Below are 26784 nucleotides of genomic sequence, written 5' to 3'. Positions count from 1 at the left end.
GAGTGCATCAGCAACTTATCAAGGAGGTTACAAGAGAACTGCAGACGTAAATTGTCCCCAAAGGTCAAAGGTCATGGCTCAAAAATAAGAAAGACACTGGGCAACAATGGCACCAGGGGAGAGTTGGTGGAGACAGCCACAGCTGACCAAAAAGAACATAAAGGCTCGTTTCACAATTGCCAGAAACTATCTTACATCTATTCTATTCAATTCAATTCAATTTTATTTATATAACGCCAAATCACAACAAAAGTTGCCTCAAGGCGCTTCATAGATACAGAGAAAAACCCAACAATCATATGACCCCCTATGAGCAAGCACTTTGGCGACAGTGGGAAGGAAAAACTCCCTTTTAACAGGAAGAAACCTCCGGCAGAACCAGGCTCAGGGAGGGGCGGGGCCATCTGCTGCAACCGGTTGGGGCGAGAGAAGAAAAACATCTGCCATAAAACTAACACAACATCATACAAGCAGGCAGACATGGTTGTAACAGTGTGGTGATCTGGGCCTACCTTGCTGCTTCAGGATTTGGACAACTTGCTGTAATTGGTGGAGCCATGAATTATGCTCTCTACCAGAAAATCCTGAAGGAGAATGTCAGGCCATCAGTTCATGCCCTGAAGCGCAAGCTCACTTCTGCAGCAGGACGATGATCCCAAATACACCAGATAGTCCACCTCTGAATGGCTAAAAATAACGAAACTTCAGGTTTTGGAGTGACTAGTCAAAGTCTGAACTTAAATCTTTGACCTTAAAAGGCCGTTCATGTCTGAAAACCCTCCAGTGTTGCTAAATTAAAACAGTTTTGCAAAGAGAATGCCTCAATTTCTCCACAATGAAGTGAAAGACTCATTGCCAGTTGGCACACTTGATTGCAGTTCTTGGGCGGCACAACCAGTTATGTTTAGATGGATTGTTTTCCCCTTAAAAATAATTTAAAATTGCATTTTGCATTTACTGGTGTTCAATGATCTGAAACATGCAAGTGTTACAAATATGCAAAAAAGTAAGAAATCATGAAGGGGTTAAATATATTTTCATAGAACTGTATTTTTCTCAATATTTTTCTCAAATCTAAAAAAGCCTAATAGAGACATGGCTCTAGTGAATATTTTTAACCATGACCCATCAACTCAAATCATTTAGAGACTAAAGATTTGATGAATTGCAGAAAAGTGCAGCCACAGAAGCCCAGTCATGTTCTAACGTTGCTGTGACCAAAATAGAGTCATGCAATTTAAAAAAAACATGTTCTGCTTCCTGTGTTTGGCATTCTGAGCGACCTGTTCCAGCTTTCAGCGGCTGGAGGAGTGCACTCTTCTATTTTAGCTCACACGCTCTAAGTAACATTGCAACTAATCCAGATTTAGGAGGTGTAAAAAAAGCATTTTATAAATCCAGATTAGAGCTGCTCGGGTACAGTGTATTTATCAGAGAAGAGGCTCAAATAAACGTGTCACTCGGAAATTTTTTACCATCTTTCAAATCATTTGTTATGCTTTGTGAAGCATTTAACTGATAAAGAGCCAGTCTTTCCTATTAGGACATAACAATCAAAGAAGAAAAGCATTACTGCATCTTATCACTTCAAAGTTCTTAGCATAGTGGAGGTATAGCTCTGGGATTTCTGATAAAGTTCTGTGTTTTTGTAGCATATGGTCTTTGCCATCAAGACTCTGATCGCATACCTGATCCCCGACCTTCCCAAGGACCTGCGAGACAGAATGCGCAGGGAGAAATACTTGATCCAGGAGATGATGTATGAGGCTGAGTTGGAGAGACTGCAAAAGGAAAAAAACGAGAAGAAGAAGAAAGACAGGGTCCACCATAAGGAATGGCCCTGAACACACCAACAGGTACATGTAGAGAGATTTTCTTCAGCTCTATTAAGGCTGTATATCAAAAATGGCTACCACGATGTCATTTATTTGTTTGTGAAGACCAGCGTTGGGGTTGTTATTTAGGAAAAGTATTGCTTTATTACTTTTATTAAATGTAAGTATGTTACTGAATTACTCACCAGAAAGAGTAAAAAATTTTTACACTACTCGTTACATTACTTTCCAGTTACTCTGTAAAATGACCTGAAACACAGTGTCATGTAATTACTATTTAACAAACCTGAGGCTACAGTCCCACACATCAGCCCAAATCCCTATCCTAGTGAGGACAGGCCTACAATCTTTCTTTTAGTAGTTGCATATGAACACAAAGCAAAGAAACCTCAAAGGGGCTGCTGCAGTGATTCTACTTAAGTGGCATGAACAGGTGGAAACAGAGGCTTCAAGTCTGATGACTCATCATTTAACTAAGTGAAGATCAAGCCTATTAAAGATCAGCGTTTGGTTGCTGGGTTGGGGTCGGCATATACTCTGGGTTTTTGGCTAGCTTTGCCTTAGCATGCTGTCTGTGCAGACATGTGCAAAAAATAAAGTTGCTTTATCAGTAAAATGTGGCTTGTGGGCTTGTGTTAATTTTGTGAAATTAAAATAAAAGTGATGCACATAACTCCTCAAAGCTGATGCCGCTCCACCATTTTACTCCACCCAAATTCAGTTGATTGTAGTGCAAGTACACAAGACAAAAAAAAAGTGTTCGATGTGGGGTGGTTTTTTTTTCATTTCTGCTGCTGATAACTGAAGAACCTTTGTAACAGACGTAAAGAGATAATTGTAACTGCAATATAATTGCTGAATTTAGTATCATATTAACATATTACATTACAGTATTATGGACACATGTAATGTGATGAATCATATTACTTTGCATGCGTTGTATTAGTTACTGGTGTAATGTTTACTTTGTAATGCGTTACACCAGTACACTGGTGAAGACCCATGTTGATGGTTTAAAGTTATTAATTTGACCACTGCTGTTCTTTTAGCCGGTATTTAGTGCCTAAAATTAGAATACCATAAAGTGGATGGGCGACATATGCAGACATAAGTGTCTGCTAAGTCACACAGAGAGGTTTGATTTGTAGTGGCATTTACCGCTTTACTCACCACGTTCTCATCCCAACGCATAACATACCGGCGCATGTGACAGATCGTCGGTATGTTACGCATTCTGAGGCATGAGAGCCGAAAGGAATGAATCTATACATGTAAATGTGTTTTATGTTCTGATCATGAATCACTCTGGAAAACACTACGTGATAGGTTTAAGCTTATGGTTAAGGTTCTGGTTCAGGCTGGAAGCGAGGGCTGGAGCCTCTGCTCGAAGCGTGTGTTCCCACCACGAGCGGCATTCTGTTGGATTCAATTGAGAATCTGGAGCATCTCATAAGGACGCAGAAGGGTACCTCTCGCGTCACTATGAGACTCCTCGGGCTGTGAGAAATTGTCAGTATGTTGCGCGTTGGGAATGAGAATGTTCTGGCTTTACTACCTTTTAAAGATTTTTACCGCTAAGTTTTAAAAGTTTAAAAAGTCCGAGTTATTAAATACTTAGCGGTGTGACTCAGCTATAGAGACCAAAAGCCTTTTTTGTATAAGGCTGTAAGCGTCCCTGTTTCCGCTATGATGTTTTACCAAGGGGGTCTTTGGAGACAGTCTTGAGGAAATGCAGTATTTGGCATTAATGCATTAGCTTCCGTTTTCAGCTCTGGTAGTTGCCATTTACTCACAACTAGCATCTTCTTATGGGGACTACAAATTTCAGTCCACCAGAACAGCTGTTGCAGTCTTGTATTTACTCTAGCTAACTAGCAAATTGTGCTAACGTTTAGTTCTGACTGAAAATGTGAACTGATTGAAAGCCTGGTTTATGTTTTTTATCTATATCCAGTCTATCCACAGAAATTCAAAAGCCCATCTAATATCGACTTAATAAATGTACAGTTGTATGACCAGGAAATGAAAGTTCTTGTGTTTAATAAGTGTTATAGTCACTTTTAGTTGGCATTTTCTGTTACTGGACTAAAACCCAGACATTTAAATTCATTACAGAGTAAAGTTACTAAGCTACAGTTCAAGTTATTGCTCAAAAGATGACATTAAAAGCAGTTTTCTGCTGCCATGGATGAATGCCGTGTATATTCAGTACAAAGTGTATTCAAACTGCGATCCAAAAAAATGTAAATAAAGCTGTTTGTTTGAAATGTTTCTCGGTGTTTGCAAGCTTTACACGAGTGTCTCTTATTTCCAGGTAGTCAGCAGGTCTTTGGTTTTCACAGCACAGCAGAGGGAGAGTGCCGGGTTTCCTGCATGTACTGGACTCTCATCCCTTCCTCCTGCTATGTCAGACCAGCCCCTCCTGTTGGACAGTTTCTGAACTGCATCTAGCTCACCGTAACAGTGACTTTGGAGCCCATGTCTGCAAAACTAAGAGAAGTGCTCTGGAACATTTGGCAGTGGGATTTGCTACTTTTTCCCTTCCAGTTTGGACTCTCAGCAGGGTACATCTTCAGATCCTGAATGTAGATTTTAAGCAAGATGAAACTTTTCCACATTTTCTGTTTTAGATGAGAGGACCTACTCTCCTGAGCTTACTAGGTAACAAACCCTGTTTACATTTCTTCTTGCTAAGGGAGTTCACATTTTGCTTCACTGTAAATAAATGTATTTAAATGAATGTCAGGCTTATATGCTCTGCTATAGTGTAGTGCAAGAAAAATTAAGTAATGTAAAGACCTATTCTATCAAGGCTATGGCGCTGTCCACAGTTTGCCTATATTGGAAATGCTTTCCACTTGAATTTAGATTGATAACTGCAGTAATAAATATTATTTATTGTAAAGACATTTGACTTTCCCTTTCTTGATTATATCTTGAGTCAGTAGATGTTTTTTATTTAGACATTATTGTCATTAACACTGAAAAAAAAATGTCATGGTAAGTTTAATGCATGGTTTAAAAGTACAGGGAGACAACTGTAAAAATTGAATATGGAAAATTCTTTCACTGCATCCAGCTTTTTTTTTTTAACGTATTTTTACTTTTTTTTCATAGCAGGTGAGTCAGCACTCACTAAAAAGTGAAAAAGGTGTATTTATTTAATTGAGTTCCTACTTCAAGGAAACAGACTCATATATATTTCTAGTTAATTAATTCCACAGTAAAACCACAGAGGCAAAAATGTCAACTTTCTTTAGAGGTGCAAACCAATACGAACCAATGGGATAAAAACAGTCAGCAATAATCAAATGGATAATAACTTTATTAATGAGTATTTACTCTCATACTTCTTCTACAATTGGTTCATTATTTTCTTAAAATATATTTCCCAATGAAAAGGTTAAAATAAAAGTGAACATGGTAAAGTAACTATTTTCTGCTACTTCATAGAGTACTTTTATTACCCCGCATTTGAGAGGAAGATATCAGACTTCAAGTTACTTTTTTTATTTTAACAGGAAGTAGAACTCTTGAAATTAAGAGTCTCTTTTCGAGAGTGCTCTGAGCCAAGACAAACAACATGAGGTTCACAACTCTGATTTTGACCCAGGACTCTCTTCCCATGTGGAAAAGCACTCACCACTGGGTCACATTAACGAACTGAGGTCGAAGTCATCACTGAGAGCCACTTCTGGCTGCTCCCCTGCCATACGGGGTCACCACCACAGGTAGCTCCACATGTTTGTTTTGACAGTTTCACACTTCCTGATGCATCACCAAAGGGGATTATTGTCCCCGGCTAGAAATGAAGTAACATTTCACTTTCCAGGCAAGTGTAAAAACCAGTACTTTTCTACTAACAGTACACAATCAGAAAATGTAATTTTTGGTTTTATTTGAATCGTTCTCCTGAGTCTTGGTAACCAGGGAACGAAGAAAATAATCATTCTAACATGTTTTGCTAAAAGTGAAACCAATGGCTGTAACTTTTTTGATTGGTTACTCTTTACAAAACTGTCACTGACTTTTCCAAAGTCTGCCATCTCAACCAGATATCGTTAAAATGGTGCCAGATCCAAGTAAATTTAACACAGAGTCTTCTTTTTTATTCATTCTTTCTTGTATTAAGAAGAGCAACTTTATCTGTAATGGACTCTGTTTTGTAGGGTTGTATTGCTGTTTTTTAACATCACTTTCACTGCTCAAATCTTTCGTGACACCACCAGGTATTGAGTTCAGAGGTGTGAATTGTTGTGCATTTGAAATACTCTAATCCTGAGTAACGCCAGCATTTATCATCCCACACCAACAGAGGGAGTCAGAGCCTTAATTTGCAGTTCACATTTTGTTAACTGTGCAACCTCTTGCAATATTAATAATACCCCGATGAAGACAGAGCCATAGCTCAAAGCAAATTAATGAATTCCTATAAATTCCACGACAGCCTCTAGATTTGCACTCTTTTGTAGATCATACACAAAAATGAAGGAATCATTGCTATCATCAATAAGATGTTTTCCTAAGCCCAAACACATCTGTTTGTCAATGGTCTGTCACTATCTGGTCATTTTGAACATGCAAATAATCATAGATTAAAGAGCAGAGGATTGTCCTCCAGCATGGATTACTTTGGTGTGGTGGCCTTTGCGCAAGCTGCAATTTGATTATTAAAAGCAGGGGACAGAGGAGGCAAACTGTTTTGTTTCCTATTAAGGGGACTGTAAGAGGATTACCCCTGACACACGCTCAGGAGTTACATAAGGCTGTCAGAGGATAACATCTGACATTTCCTCATATCCTGTATTTTGGCAGTTCGGCACTCTGTGAAATCACTATAGTTGAAAGGTACGCATGCAGTGAAAAAGTAACAAGGCATATGTGGAAATTAGAATGCATCGCAGGGCAGAAAGAGCTAACCTCAGCATTTTCTCCTCTTACTGACAACATTTAAAAGAATCTCTGTGGTTTTCAGGTTATGTTGTTATAAAGCTCTGTATTCTCTGGATCTCAAATGGATCAAATGACTAAGTCTAACATGAAAGGTACTGCTTATTGTTTAGTGAAACCACAGAAAGTTGGTTGAAACCCTAAAGTTCCATTCACTCCTGTTCATTTAAGTGCCATTTTTAAATGCAGAATGCTGCTGTTTTGCTGTTTTTTTTAGCCAATAAACCCCCTGAGAGGAGGTCTCTGTGGCAAAACAGCCAGATTTTTGTCTGCAAAGGTGGTGGAGGAGACCAAAACAAAGATAAAAGGAGAGTTCACTCACTGGGCCCACGTCCTCATTTGAGGTTTGACAGCGTTTTAGTAGATAGAGGTGCATGGCTTAAACATGAATTGGCGAAGGCCTTGAAGGGGGCTGGCGGTGGCTCCCGGACCCCATCTCCAAAAAGTATTCTACTTACTTGCAAGCAGACAGAAACATAAATGCTTGTCAATACTGTGATTGTTGTGTGTGATGAATTTAATTGTTGGTAACGTGAAGGTCTTAGTCTCCTCATAGCTGCTTTAACAAGAGTCCCTGGGCTGTATTATTAGTCAAGGTAGCTTGGCTGATAAAAAAAAAATACAGAACATTGCAAACTTTCTTTAAGCATCTCACAGAGAGCTGACTTCAGACATTAAATGCTAGGAGTTGTATTCCCCCTAGCATTAAAGTAAATCAACAATTAGGAAAGCCAGACTTTGAAATTAATGCATTCATTATTGTGGCATCATGCCAGCTTCTGTGAGTAGCTGCATCAGCACCTAAACTTTTGTGGATAATTTTATTTTACTGCTGGCTCTAATTTGGTGGACTTGCACAGTGATTTACATACAAATTTAGAGGAAGAGGAAAAGACAGTCATTTGTTATAATGGCTAGTCAGTTCCCTGTTCCATTTAAGCACTGTGGTGTGTAACCACAACCGGTGGGCAGCCTGCTGAAACATTGCTACATCTAGTTCACAGCCCCCCTGCTACCTCCTCCACTACACACCCTGTTCTCCACATATCCTCACTGCTTCAGTGATTTTGACTTCTTCCCCCCAAAATGAATTCTCTCGCTCTCTCTCTTTTTCTCTATCTCTCTCTCACACACACATACACACACACCCAAGGTTCTGAGGACCTGCAGCTAGCCAGGAGTCTGTGATCCTAAGTCGTCACATTTACAACCCGAGTCAGCATGAAGCCATTGCTGTGTGGTGGAAAATATCTTGCCTGGATCCTGTACCAAAGTTGACACCATAAGTATCAGGCGGTTGCCTTCACATCACATATGATGCAAACATTTGATTATCTGCAGAGATCCCGAAGGAACAGCTGCACGTTGAGGATGGCCTTCTTTGATTTCTTAAGTGCATTTAATACAATTCAGCTGCTGCTGCGGAGAGAGAGAGAAGCAACAGGAAATGTCAAGGAACATGCCCACCATCCCATGGATCATTGACTACCAGACAGACAGGCTGGCTATGTGTTGTAGAGAAGCTCTTCAGGGAACTGTGCTTACTCCATTCCTGTTCACCTGGTTGAATTACTGAGTGATGGACAGGAGGACGAGTGCAGGGCACTAGTAGAGGATTTTGTGTAGTGGTCTGGAAGAAATCAACTTCAGAAGGAAAAGGATGATGTCTACACTGTCCATGTCTGGGTTCTGTTTCTTAAGTAAACTGAGATGCTTCAGTGTCTGCAGTGATGGAGATTTTCTATCACTAGTGCTGGTGAGTAAAGTGTGCTTTGCTGTGGTCTGCCAGGGGGAGCAGCATTGGACGTAGTGACACTAAAGACTAAAGACTGAAATTCAATATTTTTGATTCTTGGTAGAGAGGTCCCTGAACTGTTATCCCTCATGGATCGTCCTGACCACCCTGTGCACCATTTACAGGCGAGAACACCTAATTAATGAATTAATAATGAGAAAGTATTATATAAAATATGTAATACATTAGTATTATTAATAATAAATATTTTTTAAATCTTTTATAAAACTTTATAAAAGTTCATTTATACAGCTAATTGTTGTTGTTGTTACAAAATAATTTTTGAAATATGGGATAAATAACATATTTCTTATTCTTCTTATTATGAAACTTGCGGGATGAAATCAAATGCACATACAAAATAAAGCTCACAGCTTCATCATGGCTTCAGGTACAGATTCCTTTACAAATTCTTTCTCATGTGTAATATTTGCATCGATCAGTGGCTTAAGCAGAAGGCCAGGTGGCTGGCAGCACATGTTTTCTCCCCCTCATAATGTAGACAAATCTCGCCGTGTGCCAGAAACCCGCCTTCTTTAAATGTCAAGGCTCCAGCTGCTTACTCTGTACACAGTTAACGAGCACCTCTTGGAAGCTGCCTGGCAGACTGTTTGCACACACTCAAGCCTTAGACAGCAAGTCCCTGAAGTGACATCCCAGATCATCACAGCAAATACCAGGAAACCAAAAAAAAGAAAAGGTAACTGAACACTCCTCACTCCTGCTGCTTTGCGGTGTGGTTGCCACAGCGACACAGCTGACATGTCCATCTCTATTTTCCTCCATCTACTATTCTTCACGCTGTTTCTCCTCCACACACAAACTCACGTTCTCATATTCTTGGAGTCTACTACTGACTACATAGTAAAACACTGAAAGTAGAGCTTTTATTTCTCTTTGAAAACACGGGCACATGTCCGAGGCATTTCAGTCAACCATCTTCCTTTTGGTTTGGGCCATGCTGGTAACAGTGCAAAATCAGTGTGAATGTCACTTCAGTTTCAACTAACAGCAGCATTTCAGGCAAGCTGGAGACAGGAAATAGAAGACTGACTGAGACTATTGTAAAGTGAAGTGCAGTATCTCAAGCAGGAGGACATTAGAGCATGAATAACAATTTCACAATCTCTCACAGAAAGGAAATGCTTAATTTTTGATATGAAGTAGAGATGATGCATTGAGTATTTATTCTTTAGTCACCTTTCTTACTCAAACATGTTGGTAGACCTCTCTGCACTGAATCATACCTGTTATTAATCTCTGTCTCTCTTCCACAGCATGTCTTTTATCATGTCTTCCTTCTCTGACCCCAACCGGTCGCAGCAGATGGCCCCGCCCCTCCCTGAGCCTGATTCTGCTGGAGGCTTCTTCCTGTTAAAAGGGAGTTTTTCCTTCCCACTGTCACCAAAGTGCTTGCTCATTAGGGGGTCATATTGTTGGGTTTTTCTCTGTATGTATTATTGTAGGGTCTACCTTACAATATAAAGCACTTTGAGGTGACTATTGTTGTGATTTGGTGCCATATAAATAAAATTGAATTGAATTGAATAGGGCAGCACGGTGGCACGGTGGTTAGCACTGTTGCCGCACAGCAAGAAGGTCCTGAGTTCAATTCCACCATCAGGCCGGGGTCTTTCTGTGTGGAGTTTGCATGTTCTCCCCGTGTTTGCGTGGGTTCTCTCCGGGTACTCCGGCTTCCTCCCACCGTCCAAAGACATGCAGCTTGTGGGGATAGGTTAATTGGATAATTCAAATTGCCACTAGGTGTGAATGTGCGAGTGAATCTGAGTGTGAATGGTTGTCTGTCCCTATGTGTTAGCCCTGCGACAGACTGGCGACCTGTCCAGGGTGTACCCCGCCTCTCGCCCTATGACAGCTGGGATAGGCTCCAGCGCCCCCCGCGACCCTGAAAAGGATAAGCGGTAGCGAATGGATGGATGGATGGATGAATTGAATAGAAAAACAGTTTTTAACCACTGAGTCAATTTACTCGTCGAACTTAAAGCCAGAGTCAAATATTACACAAAAGGGCTTCAAATGGGTGGAGAGAGGCTTTGAAGGCTTCACAAAAATTGTTAGCAGTGAAGGAATTATTATAACACGATCAGTTGAAAGGTGGGTCGTTACAGGAAAGACATAGCAGCGCTTGAAAAATGAAAACTATCAAAAATGAACTGTTCATGCCCACTGACATTGACTGCAGTTCAAAACTGACAAAGTGAAATGCTGATGTAAACTGAAGACACCTTTGTTTTCTCAGCTTGTTTTCTCGCCTGACTGAGACGGCTGAATGCTTCCTGGCTTTTTGGATTGTTGTCTCTGGGGTTAGCCCAGGGCCCTTTAGGTGTACTAATGATTAGAGAGCAGAGAGGGCAGTGAGGAGGATGGGAGTTCATAAGAGTCAGGCAAGTTTGGTGTGACAGCTAAAGTTTGGCTGAAACTGGCTCACGCAACAGACAAAATTCCCAAATAAAACAGAAAATTCACTAAAGAATGAGCAGAAAAAGAAAAGAATGAAGGCGTTGCTATCAAAGTCAAAGTCCAGACCTTAAACCTGATTGAAATTCTTTAGCAAGATCTTGACAAAACTGTACATACCCTTAATTAACTGAAAGTCATAAAGAACAGTATGCTGACATTCCTCAAGTTATTGCTGCTGAAGGTGGTTCTATAAGATACTGAGTGAATGAGCTTCCCCGGCCTCAACAGAGTGCTGTGAAAACTTTCACATGACTGTAGGAATGGGACAAATGTGAAATGGCCTTACCAATGTGCCTGTTAGAAACAATTCAACAAGCACTGGATCATTTTCAGGTGAGCAAGCAGTTTCCCATTTTCCACATTAAAGCGCTCTTACTCTTTCACTGCCATGTGAAAGAAAGAGAAAAACAGGACTACCCTTTTCAAAAATAGTGTAAGATCACATCACTGATGTGAGAAGCTGTTTGTGACTCAGCAGGTGTTAAAATGATCTGGATGGAAAATAACATCATTGTAGTAATAAAATCAGTTAAGAGAGCTCAAACACATGACACAACTGAGTGGCTTAATGAAAAAACTTTAGATTATTTCACAATACCAAGAGTTCTCTAAAGGTCAAAAGCAGAATCTCAGGTCAGTAATTCATGTCTGTGATTGTTAGAAGAGTCTTTCCTGTTATTTCTCTGCTTTCTGTCTTCCTTTCTTAAACATGGGTCAGCTCCTACAATCCAGATTTCCAAGACAGGGTTTCTTTTCCAGAAAACACATGAGAGACAGAGTCAGGTAAGAACATCCAGCAGGCACAGCTAATGGGAAGAGGAGGTGGAGACAAGCAGGCAAGTCCATCAAAAAGTAGAACTGAAAACAGCAAAAGCGACGCATGAGTAACGTTCTGGTGAAAGCCTGACTGAAATGGTACCACTGAATGGTAAACAGGTGCACCTGCCTGGGATGCAAACTGATGGGAGAGAGAAAAGGAGATCAAAAGAGGAGGAAAGGGAGACTGAAAGCAGGTCTGCAATGGAGGACATGGAGACCATGATAATTGCCTTGATATAAAAATATTTATTATCGTTTTCCCGCTAAATGTCGAGATCTGGGCACAGGTAGAGCTCCTAGTCAAAGTACAACAGTTGTGATGGTCCCAGACTCCACTAGGACACTCCACAGTGTCCAAACTCTCTCAAATCCAAACAAAGACTGCTCACCACTCTCCCGTCCCCAGGCAGACCTGAGCACAGGGAAACAGCTCTTTCACAGGTAAGTGGAAACATTAACTTAAGGCTTGGAGCCTGGCTGCACTAACTGATGCAAGACAATGATCCAGTGAGGACTGAACAGGACATCAGGAACAGGTCTGTGATTAAACCAGGTGTTTGGAGGCAAAAGGAGAGTCCTGCTTTTGCTAAACACACATCTACATACAAATGAGTTGGAGAGAGAGAACGTCACAAGAGGAGAGGACTGTGACAAAAAATGCTTTAACTTTGACTTTGGTCAGGTGAAATAAGACACTTTTACATATAAATATTGTGATTAAGCCCAGGTCTGTCTCTTTATATTGTGATTGGTTGGCAGCCAGAACCGAAGAGATGGGCAAATAGGGACAGAGACTGAGAAAACTAAAGCAAGTACAAGTACAGCAGAACTTATAGTATACAGACCTAGGAAGAATCCCAGAGAAGTTTCTGATACTAAAAAAAATGTAGTTAATTTTTAAAAATCCTTTAAAAGTTCTTCAAGCTGAGAACATCTCATTTATTTTACTCTTGTGAAGCCATTTGGCTGTGATAGTCTTTAGTAACAGAGACACTCGCACATCTGCAGTGTGCACCACTGGACAGATAATGAGGATTAATAACATGCCTTAGCAGATCACATCTTCTCCAGACACCGACCCTACATTCAGACTGAAATATTTGATCAGACAATTTTAAGGGCAAAGCAGCCAGTGTTTTTCTCACAGAGGAAATTACTTTGTAGATGAGACTCTCTTCTTGCCTTCTTCCCACAGAATCTGGGTCAGCTTCATCTGCTGTATCAGTGGCCCCTCGATTGAGTCTCTACAGTCTCTTACTGTCTCATCGCATGCTGCACCTCAAACTGGCTGTCTTAGAACGAGTAATTGCCTTTTGAAGGGCAATGCGCTAGCCCAGGAGAATATGTGAGCCAAGTTGAAACCTCAGATTGCACATACAGATGTAATATAACAGACATTTAAGCGGACAACAACAGCAAAAGAGGAGCAGCTACCACCCAAAGTGTTTGGCTTTATGGAGGTGGCAGAGAGCACTTTCTGTAGCATAAAATACAACCCATACAGTAGGTCTCAATGGCATCAGATACAAAAACAAATTCTTATTAAATACTTTATTTAAACAGGTATTGTCACTGGGTTTGACATCTCTTTCTCAAGATAGACAGCTATTACCATATAAAATAAAATTACGTATTCCACACAATCAAAAATTAAGAAAAACAACGTTAAAAAAAAGCAGGTTGTACATTTGCAATAGCCAGATCAAAGGAAGAGCCACTGGCATATAAAACTGTGTCATCTGCATAAAAATATATAAAACAGTTTTGAAGGCTTTGCTTCAGGCTTTGTGCATGTTGACATAAAAGAAAGCATTTGTACGTCATTTGATTTGTTTGGGGAGATTCAGCTGAACACCACCTACTCAAATCAGAGACATTATCAAAGTCAAAGTCAAAGTTAGCCTTATTGTCAAAGACCATATTTACAATCACACACAGGAATTTGAAACTGCAATGCTCGCATGGCCCTCAGTGTACACTAAAACAATATAAAGATAAAAAGATAAAAATAAAATGGGAGCCTTATGTGCAACACAATACTATACAATCTTATTTAAACAGCAGTGTCCAACACAATTATAGTGATTGTGGGCAAGTTTGTGTGCGAGTGGGGTGGGGCAGTCAGTGAAAAGGCAATGGTGGCAGGTCAGAGTTTTGTATGTTTCACAGGGAAGAAGTGAACGCAGGTCTGCAGTTCGTGTGTGAGAGCAGGGAGTGAATTCAGCATCCTGACAGCCTGATGGTCGAAGCTGTCTCTCAGTCTGCTGGTTCTGGCCAAGAGGCTCTTCAGTCTCCTTCCTGAGCAAACTGAAGAAGCTGTTAGACGGATGAGTGGAGTTACCTGTAATGCAGAGGGCTTTCTGGATGAGTTGGGTGCAGTAGATGTACTGGAGAGAGGAAAGAGAGGTACCTACGATCCTGTCCGCTGCTCTTACTACCCATTGTAACTATGGCAAAATACTCTCAACGGTGCTCATAGTTGGGGTTGAGGCTCTTGCTCTTCCCAGTTTGTGGAGAAAGTAGAGTCACTGTTGGGCTTTACTGACCAGCAATGATGTGTTTTTTGACTAGGAGAGATCTTCTGAGATGTGCACACCCAGGAACTTGGTGCTGCGTACCTTCTCCATAGCAGCACCATTGACAGTGCAACATGTTCAAGATCTATTAAAAAAACCATTAGAATGTATCAGTAAAATTAATTGGTTACATTTTAATGGAAATAAAATTTACTTGATTAGTAAATGTTCAGTTTATATTGGCCATATTTTTCTTAATGATTAACTATTTGAATATATAAGCCCTTGATTTTCTATATTTCATTTGTATTTTATTCACATTTATTGCTTCATATTCATGAGGATCAAGAATCATTTACTTGTGTTATACATTTTCTGTGTCACATTTTCAGTGTGTGTGATTTCCAGTGACAATGCACAGTTAGAATTGGTGTAACTTCACAGTTGAGCGACACTTAGTAGTTTTATTACTATATGACTAAATATTGGCTGCTTATATGAAACATATTCATAAAGCAGAGAGTGTATAGAGCACTTAAAGCATCCTATACAACAAATGATATCGGAGTAAATGTGCAGTCATATTCATTTTGTTCCCACTAGTGCTGTCAGTGTTAATCTGAAATGACGTTAACGCCACAACAGGCAAATCTCCGTTATCGAGTTACCGCGGATCGCCCCGTGCGTGGGGCTGGACTGTGTCAACACCTTAACGAGCAAACTACACAGTAGTTCCCACCCATGTAATTGAGCATTGCGTGGCACATCCGACATACTGTTTTACTTTTGCCCATGACACGCTTACCTTCAGGGTCATACGTCACATGAAGACCAAAATAGTTCCACAGGCCAGATCTGAATGAGGGTGGGGGAGGTTCAATTTGCCATGTTGCAACGAGCTAAGCTTCTGTCTTGCTAGCTTGCGCTGCGCTCAGTGGATCTGCGCTCGACAGTGCAGCCTAGGTGGAGTAGTCAAACGCAGATCCACTGAGCTCTCAACACAGACAGCATTGTCAGAAGAAAAGTTGATAATATAAATTAAAAATTTTGTATTGTTCATATGCGTACCGAACCGAAAGCACTTTATCGAATGGTTCAATATCGGTGCAACCCTTAATAAATAAAAAAATAAAAAAATAAAAAAATATATATATATATTACCAGAACATTGAAATAAGACATGAAATTGATGCTGCACAAAAACTGTTATTCTTGGGCTTTAGCGCACATAGCGGTACAATTTACATTTTCATTTTAATGAAATATTTTAATGCTTAGTGTGCTCTCATTGCTTTATTTTCATGCACATTAGAAACCTCAACAGGCCTGCCTGAAGTCCAGACCAAAAACATTTGGAGTATAGTGAAACTAAAAATACAACACAGAAGCCCACAGCTGGACTGTTAAGCAGCTGGAATCCTGTATGAGACAGGAAAGGGACAACATTCTTCTCCCAAACAGTCCAGCAAATGATGTCATCAGTCCCAATTTGTGTATTGAAGAAGGGATGTTACATGACCAATTTTTTTGAGACGTGTTACTATCATTAACTTTAAAGTGAGCAAATATTTTACGTTTATATTTCTTTATATTAGAATGGTGCAAACATTTGACATAACTGTGTTATCTATTGCCCCTGTAAGCAAGCATTAAAAGACATCCATGCACCCTTTACCCCCACTCTTGCTAATGTATATGTTGCACTGCCATTGTCATTAATTCTGAAGGAAACTTTGGTGACTGTCATGTAATGCACATGAATTATTGATGGCTCTTTTTTGTTCTGTGACATTTAATTCTAGCCTTTCCATTTGCTATCCCATTTGTCTGTGTTAGCTGCTTTATAGTCACGTCCAGTTTTATTTTAGTAGTAATGTGTGTGTGTGGGGGGGGGGGAGCTGCTTTGCCTCCTTCCTTGTGATTGTGTGCCTTGCCCTCATAGTCCTTTGTCAGTTGTCAGTGTGCGTTTGCTGTCCGCCTGTCATGTGACGGCCCAGTATCACTCTTGTCTCCATGTTAATCCCTCTGAGTTTATGCTTTCTTTTCTGGTCCTAGTTGTTAGCTGGGCTTTCTGTTAGACTCTGGGCTTGTTGACTATCCAGCTCAACCTGTTTTGTTAAAGTGACCTTTTTACATCCACCAGCCTGTTGTCTTCAAGTCTGCCTTTGAATTTTACCCTAACACACAGGATAACGTTTCCTAGCATTTCTATGTGGGAGAGTGCTTTTGCAAGTGCTAAGGACACACACATCCAGAACATAAAAGTCACATTCTCACACAATCTATTTGCTATATGATATAGTAGATGTTTGCACCATCATTTAGGGTGCATGTGTACTCAATCAAGTATGACAGGTCCCTCATTTAAACTACACTCTGAAAGTCAGGTTTCAGTGTCTGAGGGGCATTAACAGCAGTACATAGAGCAGCTAGAGTAGATGATGATGTTTAAGATGAATCACTGAAGGCCAGGGAAATTTTAATACATGGTATTAAGACACTATTTATATCCCTCTGTTTGATGTCTTATGTCAGGGAAATGACACAACCTGATCCTTTCAGTGGTTTTAAATCCGGAGCTCCGGTTTTGCATGATGAATAAATTTTAATTTGTGCATTTATTCATTCTCACCTGGTGTTTAAAACCACAGTTCAGGTTTGGATACTCAGTCCTTGAAGTTTGAGTGCCGCAAATGGAGACCATTAATGATACCTGACGGCTACGATCTACAACAGTTACTTGAAATGCAAAATTTGCACATTTGAAAATCCTTTGGCAGTTAATAAGTGTAAAAAAAAAAATAATTGCACCTCATTTCTGCAATTAAGTCCTGTGCTGTTATGTCTTTTTTTTCAGATGAGGTACTCTTACTGTTTTATCTATAAAATAGGAATGTGTTTCTTGCTGGTGTTTCAGTGAAACTTCAAGGCATTTGACATTTCTGTCCAACCTGGAGACACTTGCTTATTGAGTTGCTTGCAGCTTAGGAGTGTGCAATACCAGTCAACTCTGGTCAACAAATGACTGGCTCATAGCCAGCATGATCCTCCAACATTATACGGAAATACAAAAATCCTTTTGACTATAATGTTAAGTACAAGTATTTCATTGAGCAAACGCTATGCTGTCTTCACCAGCATATGAATTTGATGACATCACATTCTTAATCTATAGGTTTAATATGATGTTGACCCACACTTTGCAGCCATAATCACTTCAGCTCCTCTAGGAAGGCTTTCCACAAGATAGTAGGAGTGTAGGAGAAGAGCATTTGTCAGGTCAAACACTGATGTTGGATGAAAAGGCCTGGCTCACAGTCTCTGCACTAATTCATCCCAAAGGTGTTCTGTTGGGTTGCGGTGAGGAACCTGCAGCCCAGTCTCGTTCTTCCACACCTAATTTGCTTTGTGTATTTATGGATCTTGCTTTGTGCAGTCATGCATAGTCTTGTTGGAACAGGAAGGGGCCATTCCCAAATTGTTCCCACAAAGTCAGTTCACCAGAACTAAGGGGCTAAGCCCAGCTCCTGAAAAACAACCCCACATCATAATCTCCCCTTCACCAGACTTTAAACTTGGCACAGTGCAGTCAGACAAGTATCGTTCCCCTGGAAATCACCAAACTCAGACTCGTCCATCGAATTGCTAAATGGAGAAACACGATTCGTCACTTCAGCAATCACATTGCCACTGCTCTAGAGTCCAGTGGCGGTGTGCTTCACACCACTGCATCCGATGCTTTGCATTGCACTTAATGATGTAAGGCTTGGATGCATGGAAACCGAGTCCCGCTAATCTGAAGTCCACAAGTTTGGAGATCTGTTGTGATTGACTCCAGAAAGTTGGCAACCTTTCTTTGATTTGACATGGCTTGATGGCTGAGTTGCTGTTGTGCAACCAGTAGAGTCAGCTCTATTGGTTGTACAATAGCTCTACTCTCTCTCTGTTGATATAAGTCAACATAGCTCACCCAACAGTCTCTTTTTTTCTGTCATAGATAAGACACCTTATTTCATTACACTTTGGTCCTGATCTTCACAATGAACAGCATGTATAATGCTTATAATAAATCGAAGCTGCAGTATTGAAAACTTTATCCTCTGTAATTACAAGGCCCATGATTTCTTCAGTGTGTCCTGAGTGTCCACATGCCTGAAACATCTCACCTACCTACAAGGTAACTAGGAGGAATCTTAGTCAGATGCCTGGAAAATGTGTGCAAACCACAGTCCCCAACCCAAATGCACAGGGACCCAATCATCTGGCCCACTTGGGGAAACTCACAGGTATGGCTCTGAGCCTGTGGGATACAATCATACTCACCATTCCAAATTGGAAAAAAGTCCAGCCCCTCTCCAGGTAACTGTTTCTAGAGACTGTTTCAAGTGTTTAACAGTTGCAGATATGCAAACTCTTCACCACCACCATCTAAGGTGGTTAATCATATAAATATTAAATATGCAGTATAACAGCACTGAAGTATATAAGTTGGTCTCTCAGTAACAACTTGCATTACATTCAGGAGTTGCTGAAGTTGCTTCCCTTTTTTTGGCTGATGCTCACTACACTACATACCTGCAGACACAAGAAACACATGGTCATGTGATTACAGCTCATAAAATCATGACTGTCATAAATAACCACATTACTGATAACAGCACAATCTCTGTAACATCCCGTAAACCTTTTAGAAAAATACATTTTTTGGCATTCCTACTTGGACTTACGACAGTGGTCTGATAAGGTACTGCTTTTAAGTCATACAAAAAACTAAATGCAATGCTAAACAAACCTGCCTGCCTCCAGCCTATCTTAAGCAAGAGTCTTCCCATATTTCCTGATTCAGTAAATTCAGTAAAAGGACTAGATGTTATAGTCCCTGATATTGCATTGCTTTAAATGGAGAAAATTTTGAGGGCTGGCCATTATGAGGAAGCACACGTCGTTGTGTGCCTCATCTATTTACCCAAGCTAATCTGCCATTTTTGGGGATTAGAGATCTGATCTAGATTATCATATTAAAATTTGGGACACATCATCAGTAGTGGACCTTGGATTCAACGGGTGTTTCGGCCATTATTACTAGACACCCTCATCCAAGGAGGCCCTGCCAGGGTTGATCAGGCCCCAGAGTCACTGGTTTATGTTAAATTGTTATTTCTCTTCTTCTGTTTAGTTTGCTACAGTTTATTTTCTCCTATCTATTCACTGCAACTGAGAAATAATACTTAGCTCTTTTGCATTTATGGAGCCTCACTTCTTCAAAGGGATAGATAAGGTGATAGAGAGAAGTAAGACTAAAGGGACAAGATAGGAGAGAGCAGAGAGGAGAGCCAGAAGGGGGGTGCCTGATCTGGCTTCCCACACCTCCCCGCCGGATCGGGCTGTGCACTCTACCTCCCCACTGCCTCCCAGAAAAGGGAAGAAGAGCAGAGGGGAGAAGAGCAGAACATTTTCTTTTCTCTCGCGGTTAGCTGACAGCCGTAGCTGCCCAAGTGATGTCAGCCCTTTTTAACCATAGCCAGCGACTGGTCCTCTCAGCAGTGTTAGCTAATAGATTAGCTAGATTAGATTGAAACATAGATTCTGCATTCTACATATTTTCCAAAATGATTAAAAACCCTTTTATAAGACACGTCCTGTAACCTGCAGAACATCAGAAACTGACTTATTCTCAGTGCCCACTGGAAGTGTGCCATGTTCTTCTCATCACCCTTGAGAGTAATAAGTGGTTAGAGCCCTGAGTGGACAGATGGCCTGTTGAACTCTAGCTAAACTAAAACCCATCTAGACCAGTACTCTTCAAAGCTTGGCTTCAGCCAGCAGTCAGAACCCAGCTGGTGTTGGTTCTAACCGTGTAATCAGAGGCTAATTTACATCAAGGATGCAAAATGGATCCAATGACAAATATTTAACAGCCAGGCGAGATTAAACACCTGCAGGCATTGGCTGAGTGTTTGATTGATTTCAAACATTTATATATAAGTAAAAACAAACAAAATTTGTTGTAAACAGAAAAAAACCACACACAATCTACATGTTCGAAAAGGAGTAGGATGCAGTTCCTGGCCCGCTTTAATACTGTTTAATAAACGGATCGAATGGTTAAAGCTACAAACCACCTGTTTCTGATTAGACAAAAAACCAAAAGAGATTTATGATGAATATGCTTCATATCCTGTGCATCTTTAACAGCAAGTTATCTGGACATGAATAAGTAATTGGAAAACTGTTGGACCATCCGTCCCATGCATATCAACAACCTACGTAAGTGATCGCAGAGCAAAGATGTACACTTTGGCAAAATCCCCAGAAGCCATCCCCTTTGATGATCGGCACCATGGAAACATACAGTGATTTATCTCCCACTGAGTCCTGGGTGGAAAGCTCATAATTACCAGTGCATTGTGATTAGACTGAAGTTGGGATTATAAGATCCCTCACTCTCACTTCTCTTTCACCTAATCGAATTGACTCATCTTCAGAAATGAGATTTCCATTGATTTCTTTTCCTCTTTCATGTTGCCAGTTATTGAGCTGGACGTCTACATCTTCATTCAGGAAACTGAACAAGAACTCAAGAGGGAAAAAAACACAAAAGCTGTCAGAGCTTCAAGCTTAGAGTTTACAACCTTGACAAACGGATACAGTAAAGAATATTTCTGTGTGGCATGAAAGACTCCATCTGCTAGTGTCAAACTAAAGCACACACAACACAACCACAAACACACACACACGCACACACACACACACACACACACACACACACACACACACACACACACACACACACACACACACGCTGTGGTAAACTGCATAGGCAGAGAAAGAAATTTCAGAAGATTGAGCCCCATCAGAATGGAGCAGACCAAATGTGAATCCCCTGCATTATTTATTCACTTATAAATAAGGCAGGGGATTCATACGGTTTTTTCATACGTTCATTTTTTTATTCCAACACTTTACAGATAAACGGAGTTTTAAAAGAGAGGGGATTATGTAAACCCTTTGCTCAGCTTAACGCCATCTGAAATATTCTGCCTCAACAAGCAAATCCTAAAATGCTGCTCTTCTTTTAAAATAAAAAAGAAGCCTAGGGGAGTTATTGTGAGCTGCAGCTGCTTGTTTACATATTTCCACAACTCAGTGCACTTTCTCTGGCGCACATTTTTGCTGTGCAATGCGACTGAGCAGCAATGAAGCAGAGGCTCCGTTGGAGAAAACGCCACAGGCATCTTTAAGGTCACAGATGTTTAATTACAATGATGTTATCGCTAATGAACCAAATTGTCCTTGGCAAGCTGCCATTAACGGCATAATGCTACGACAGCTCTGCTGCCATGGGGCCAGCTCAGAAATCTCAGCAGGCGTTATAATCCTTAAGCTTCCAAGAACAAAAGCAAAGTTTCCAAATTGCTGTATACGCAGGGGAACCTTTACCAGGCATGGGCCTTAAAAGATTTGAGGGTATCAGTCACTCTCACTGTTAGAGATCTCAGATTTCTTGGGTTAATGTGACCTAGGAGTTATTTGAGGAATTCATTTTGTGGTGCAGATTTCCATTTCTTTCCATGATAGGTGACCAGTGTTGGGACTAAGGCGTTAGTTACAGTAACTACGTTATTATTGTGGTAACGAGCACGGTAACTAGTTATTATACCAAAATCAGGAACGCGTTAATTGTTACTGGGATTTAGATAGGCTCGTTATTCGTTACTTCGTGTGGTGGCGGAGCTTCCACAGATTCAGTAACATTAGCAAGTGGTGGAGGCCAGCAGGTGGATGAGGGAAAGGGGAGGCAGGAGGAGGAGAGACCCGAGTGTCAGGTGAACTGAACTTCAGGTAAGAATTTATGACCTGCAGTCTATCTGGGTCAGATATAAACCAAGTTTAGGTGGAGTTTACTTTCGTTGTGCTGACTTTTTCGTACCGCGTACTAGCTAGCATGACGGGGTTTCTATACAGCTGGGTGGGTGCTATGATGTTAGTGAACTTTATTTTGTTCATAAGGTTAATTATTAGAGTTGCCAACCATCCCGTAAAAAATGGAATCGTTCGGTATTCAGAGAAAATATCACGCGTTTGGTATTGAGGTGAAAAGGAACGCAGTTTGTCCCGAACTTCAGCTAGAATGAAAAACAGACAAAGCTGGAGTTATTCCGTTTCTTTACTCTGCAGCTGCCTCTTCTTCTCTCATTCTCCCCCTCCGTCTCCTGTTGCTACTTCAATCATGAAACTGATCAATGATCAGCTGATCGGCTTTTCTCTCTCTCTTCTGTTTGTTTATCGCCCACTTTGCGCCAGAAAGAAGAAACCAGCTGTGGTTGTGTTAAACAACAGCAGCACGTTTAAGCTTGAGCAGCTGTTGTTAGAATTTATTTAATATTAATTTCTGGTATCAGCTGACGTTTGCTGGAGCCACAGCTGTAAAAGCTGCTGGTCATGATATGGTTTGGTTATCTGGTGAGAGGGAAACATGAAGATGAAACCAGGAGATGTCCTTACTGAATCATCAGAGCTGTGATGGAGAAACAGGTTTACCTTTTAGATGACATGAATGAGTTGAAAGGAAGTTATGAACTGTTTCTGAGAAATAACACCAGGATCCTTTTTTTACGTAGCTGGCAGCTGTGCAAGGGCGGGTCTAGCAAAGTGTTGCCAGGGGGGCCAGGTAGGGCATTGACAGGGAAAGGGGGACACAAAGAAGTACTTTTCTTTCTTATTCTCATTTAAAATATCGAGCTTTTAATAAATATTTATCTGAATCTTACAACAAACGATTGATAGATTGATACATATATACCATCAAGACAGTGTACATCACTGTCACAACAGCGTTTGTTTTTATTCAAAGGCTTTAGGATTTTTCCTATAATGGCGGGCCGGTCAGTCAAAACGCCCGGGCTGATTTTTTGTCCCAGTCCAGCCCTGTAAGCAGCTCGTCTGCAGTCTGGTGTTACCTACATCTTCCTATTCAGAAGGCAGAATTTCCGAGTTCTGAGTACAATCGAAAGCACCACGACTGCAGTTTTTGTGTTGGATGTAAAAAGCGCACATGATGCTGTGACGTAGGCTAGAATCATGTCAACGATCAACGACGGTCCAGGAGTGGGATTTCTCTTGTGGAAATATGCAGACAATTTTTTCCTTTCTATTGGTAGGTGGCACAGTGCACTTGTGGCAAGTAAGCAAGCTAGAAGACTGGCAATCTCGCTGGGTATCCAGTTACGGAAGCAACACATTAACAAGAGAATTCTGAGTAAAACCAAAGTTACTTTCCCTAGTAACTAGTTACTTTGAAAGTAACGGGTATCTTGAAGTAACTGAGTTACTTTTGATAGAAGTAACTAGTAATGTAACTAAGTTACTAATTTAAAGTAACTTACCCAACACTGCAGGTAACTGATGAAGAATGAGTGTTGGGCACCACTGAAGCATAGAATTTGGGTCTAAAACACACTCTTTGAAGTTATTAGAAGATACTGATTTTACTTTTGCTTCTTAGGCAAACTGAAGTTTTCTGTTGTGGGCAAACAATGCAAGGAAGGCCTGATTTACTCTCTGAACTATACTTTCAAATGATTTCTATCTGTAGTCAAAAGTTATAAAAAGTTGGACAGCAAGTTACCGCTTACTATCCAACTTCAGTTGCAGGATGGTTTATATAAATGTCATGGTCCCTGTGCCTCATCAGCTGATCCCGTATTAGGTAACATGTATTTTTGTTGTTTTTGCTCTTTCTCTCTCTCTCTCTCCTGCCGGGGCGGTTCTCATTATGGGCTCCCGCCCCTGGCCCACGCACCTGCCATCTCCACACCTGCTGCCTATCTTCGTAATCCTGAGCACGGTGCTACTCGTCGCTGGATCGTTGAGCTATCAGTGTCAGTCCCCCTGCAGTCAGAAAATTAGAATCTGTGAGTTTCTTTCTGTCAGTCTGTTTCTAACTGGAGTTTCTGTGTACAGATCTTTCCTGGACCCGCCTGCGAGCCAGTGTGTGGCGTGTACGACCTTGTGGTGGAGAGAGGAGAGAAATTTGGAAACGTTTGGAGTCTGTTCAATCCCCCTCCTTTTCCCTCACGGACCCTGGAACCCTGGACCTCCTCCCTTCCCCCCACTTGCACATGTACATATTATCACCTGGTGTTGTCTTTTTGTAAATAAATTCACTGTCTTCCTTGCAAGGATCTCTGGTCTGCACATGAGTCCGTTTACACCCTGTGACAGTAAAAAGACAAACTCAAAAGAGCATACGCAACAAGAAAAGCTCTCCTGGTCTGTGTGCGGTAGAGTAGAAACACAATCAAACATGGACACAACTCACGTCAATACTCAGGTATTGTATAGATCACTTCTACCATGATCACCCTGTTTGTTGTGAGAGGAATACATTACTTGCAAAATAGGTAATGCATTATATAAGAACTAACATAAAGTGTCATGTAGTGCTAATCTGTTATGATATTTCAGTATTTATTAGTAAAACCACTAATAAACTTGTCATAAATGTGAATATTCTTAACCATCCTGGTTTACTTTGGTATAACTGTGACATAAACATATGCCAGTAAACACACTGATTAATTGGTTAACGATTACTGAATAAACAATAGCTATACTTCTCACAGTGTATAGTGTTACATAAGTCAAAATTCAAAATAGTCTTGAACGATAAATCCATTCACACTCACATTCACAGCTACAGCCAGTTTAGAATCATTAATTAACCTAACATGCATTTCTTTGGATGTGGAGGGAAGCTGGAGGACCTGGAGTAAACCCACTCAATTGCTGGGAGAACATGTAAACTTCACACACAAATGTCCCAGCTGGTTGGTGGATTAGAAACCAGGCATTCTTGCTGTGAGGCAACTGTGCCACCCCTAGTTTTATAACAACTGATTTCACAAAAATCACCAAATATCACTGTTTATGTGCAGCAGCCAAAGCTGAAAGCACAACAGGGATGTCTTATCCAGTTTTACCTTCTACTGGCTGTGATAAAAAATGGGAGCCACTTTTAAAGAGAGGAGGTCAGGGTGGATGGACGAGTTGACAAAACACTGGGCAAGTGCAGATAAAGGAGATTGTTTCCCATATCGAATCAGCATTGCTTTAACTACAATTTCCATAAGTCTTTCTTGAAGTAGGTTCTTTTGGGTTCTTTTATTTTTTTATTTGTTTTATGGGGGAATGGGGAAGAACAACTCATATTAATTTTAGTGATCATTAGGACATGCAGCTGAATTAAAAATTATGTAAACAGATTTAGTTTAGCCCAGAAGATGGTAAACAATTTATTTTAAAATTGACATATTTTCTGTGATAACAAATAGATTATCACCAGTCAGTTAAAACTCACTGAAAAGTCCTGTGAACCTCTTCTGTGCACATGTGCCCAACAACATGACTTTTTGGGAGTAGGGGCAGGGTGACACCATATCTGCTATTACAGGAATCTCCCATAGCCCTCAGAATTCTTTGAGTGCCATGTCTCCTACATTGTTAACCTGGGTATCAGCTGTTAAATGCTGGGCAGGTGGTGTACAGAAGGTCCACAGCTTTTCTATTATTATTTCTCTTAGGTTTTGGCACTTGCTTGCATTTAACAGCTCACAGAAACAATTGACATGTGATGGGTTCAACATATCATTTGGGAATGGAAAAACTTATGAGGTTAACCAACAGGGAGCTATTCGGAGTAGTATTTATATGGTGACAAATCACAACAACAGTCATCTCAAGGTAATGTATTGTATTGTAAGGTAAAGCTCCTACAATAATACAGACAAACCCCAACAATCAGATGGCCTCCTATGAGCAAGTAGTTGGCAACAGTAGAAAGGAAAAACTCCCTTTTATCACGAAGAAACCTCCAGCAGAACCAAACTCATGGAGCCATCTGCTCACGGGAAGAAGACAGGACAAAAGACATGCTGTGAAAGAAAGGCAGAGATTAATTACAACTAATGATAAAATGCAAAATAATGTATAAACACATAAAGAGGTGAGTGAAAAAGAAGTGATCAGTCCGTTAAAGGAAGCCCCTAGCAGCCTGGTCCTATTGAAGCGTACCTCTGGGAGGGTTCAGGGTCACCTGATCCAACCCTAAATAGTCCTGAAGAGGGCTTTAAAACTTACCTATTACATTTCTAATACTACTTTCCAAATTCTGTAAAACCCAAATATTGAGCTACATTTTGTCACTTTTCACAATACACATGCAATTTGAGCCATGTTTAAAATATTATTGCAAATGGATAAACGGGAAAACGGGAAATAACGGGAAGTATTAATGGAAAATCCTGGAAATACTTTGATGATCGTCTGATCGCCTTTTAACTGAAACAATAAAATCTAAAATACTAGTCTACTTTTATTATTATTGTTA

At 40.5% G+C, this 26784-nt stretch overlaps 1 protein-coding gene across 1 annotated transcript in view; it reads left to right on the top strand.

Annotated features, from left to right (window-relative positions):
* The window catches only part of LOC146649184 (anoctamin-4-like), a 28055-nt gene extending 23433 nt beyond the window's left edge, over positions 1-4622 (top strand). The window contains exons 25-26 of the mRNA XM_085386982.1: positions 1653-1856; positions 4150-4622. Of these exons, the coding sequence (XP_085243108.1) occupies positions 1653-1844 (192 nt within the window). The 3' untranslated portion in view covers positions 1845-1856; positions 4150-4622. The remainder of the gene's footprint in view (positions 1-1652; positions 1857-4149) is intronic.
* Positions 4623-26784: the final 22162 nt, after the last annotated feature.

Source organism: Rhamphochromis longiceps, linkage group LG17 (assembly GCF_057381845.1).
Source record: "Rhamphochromis longiceps isolate RC_006_pf linkage group LG17, R_longiceps_female_GT1.1, whole genome shotgun sequence".
NCBI classification, from domain to species: domain Eukaryota; kingdom Metazoa; phylum Chordata; class Actinopteri; order Cichliformes; family Cichlidae; genus Rhamphochromis; species Rhamphochromis longiceps.
This window is presented reverse-complemented; position numbering and strand designations above follow the sequence as displayed.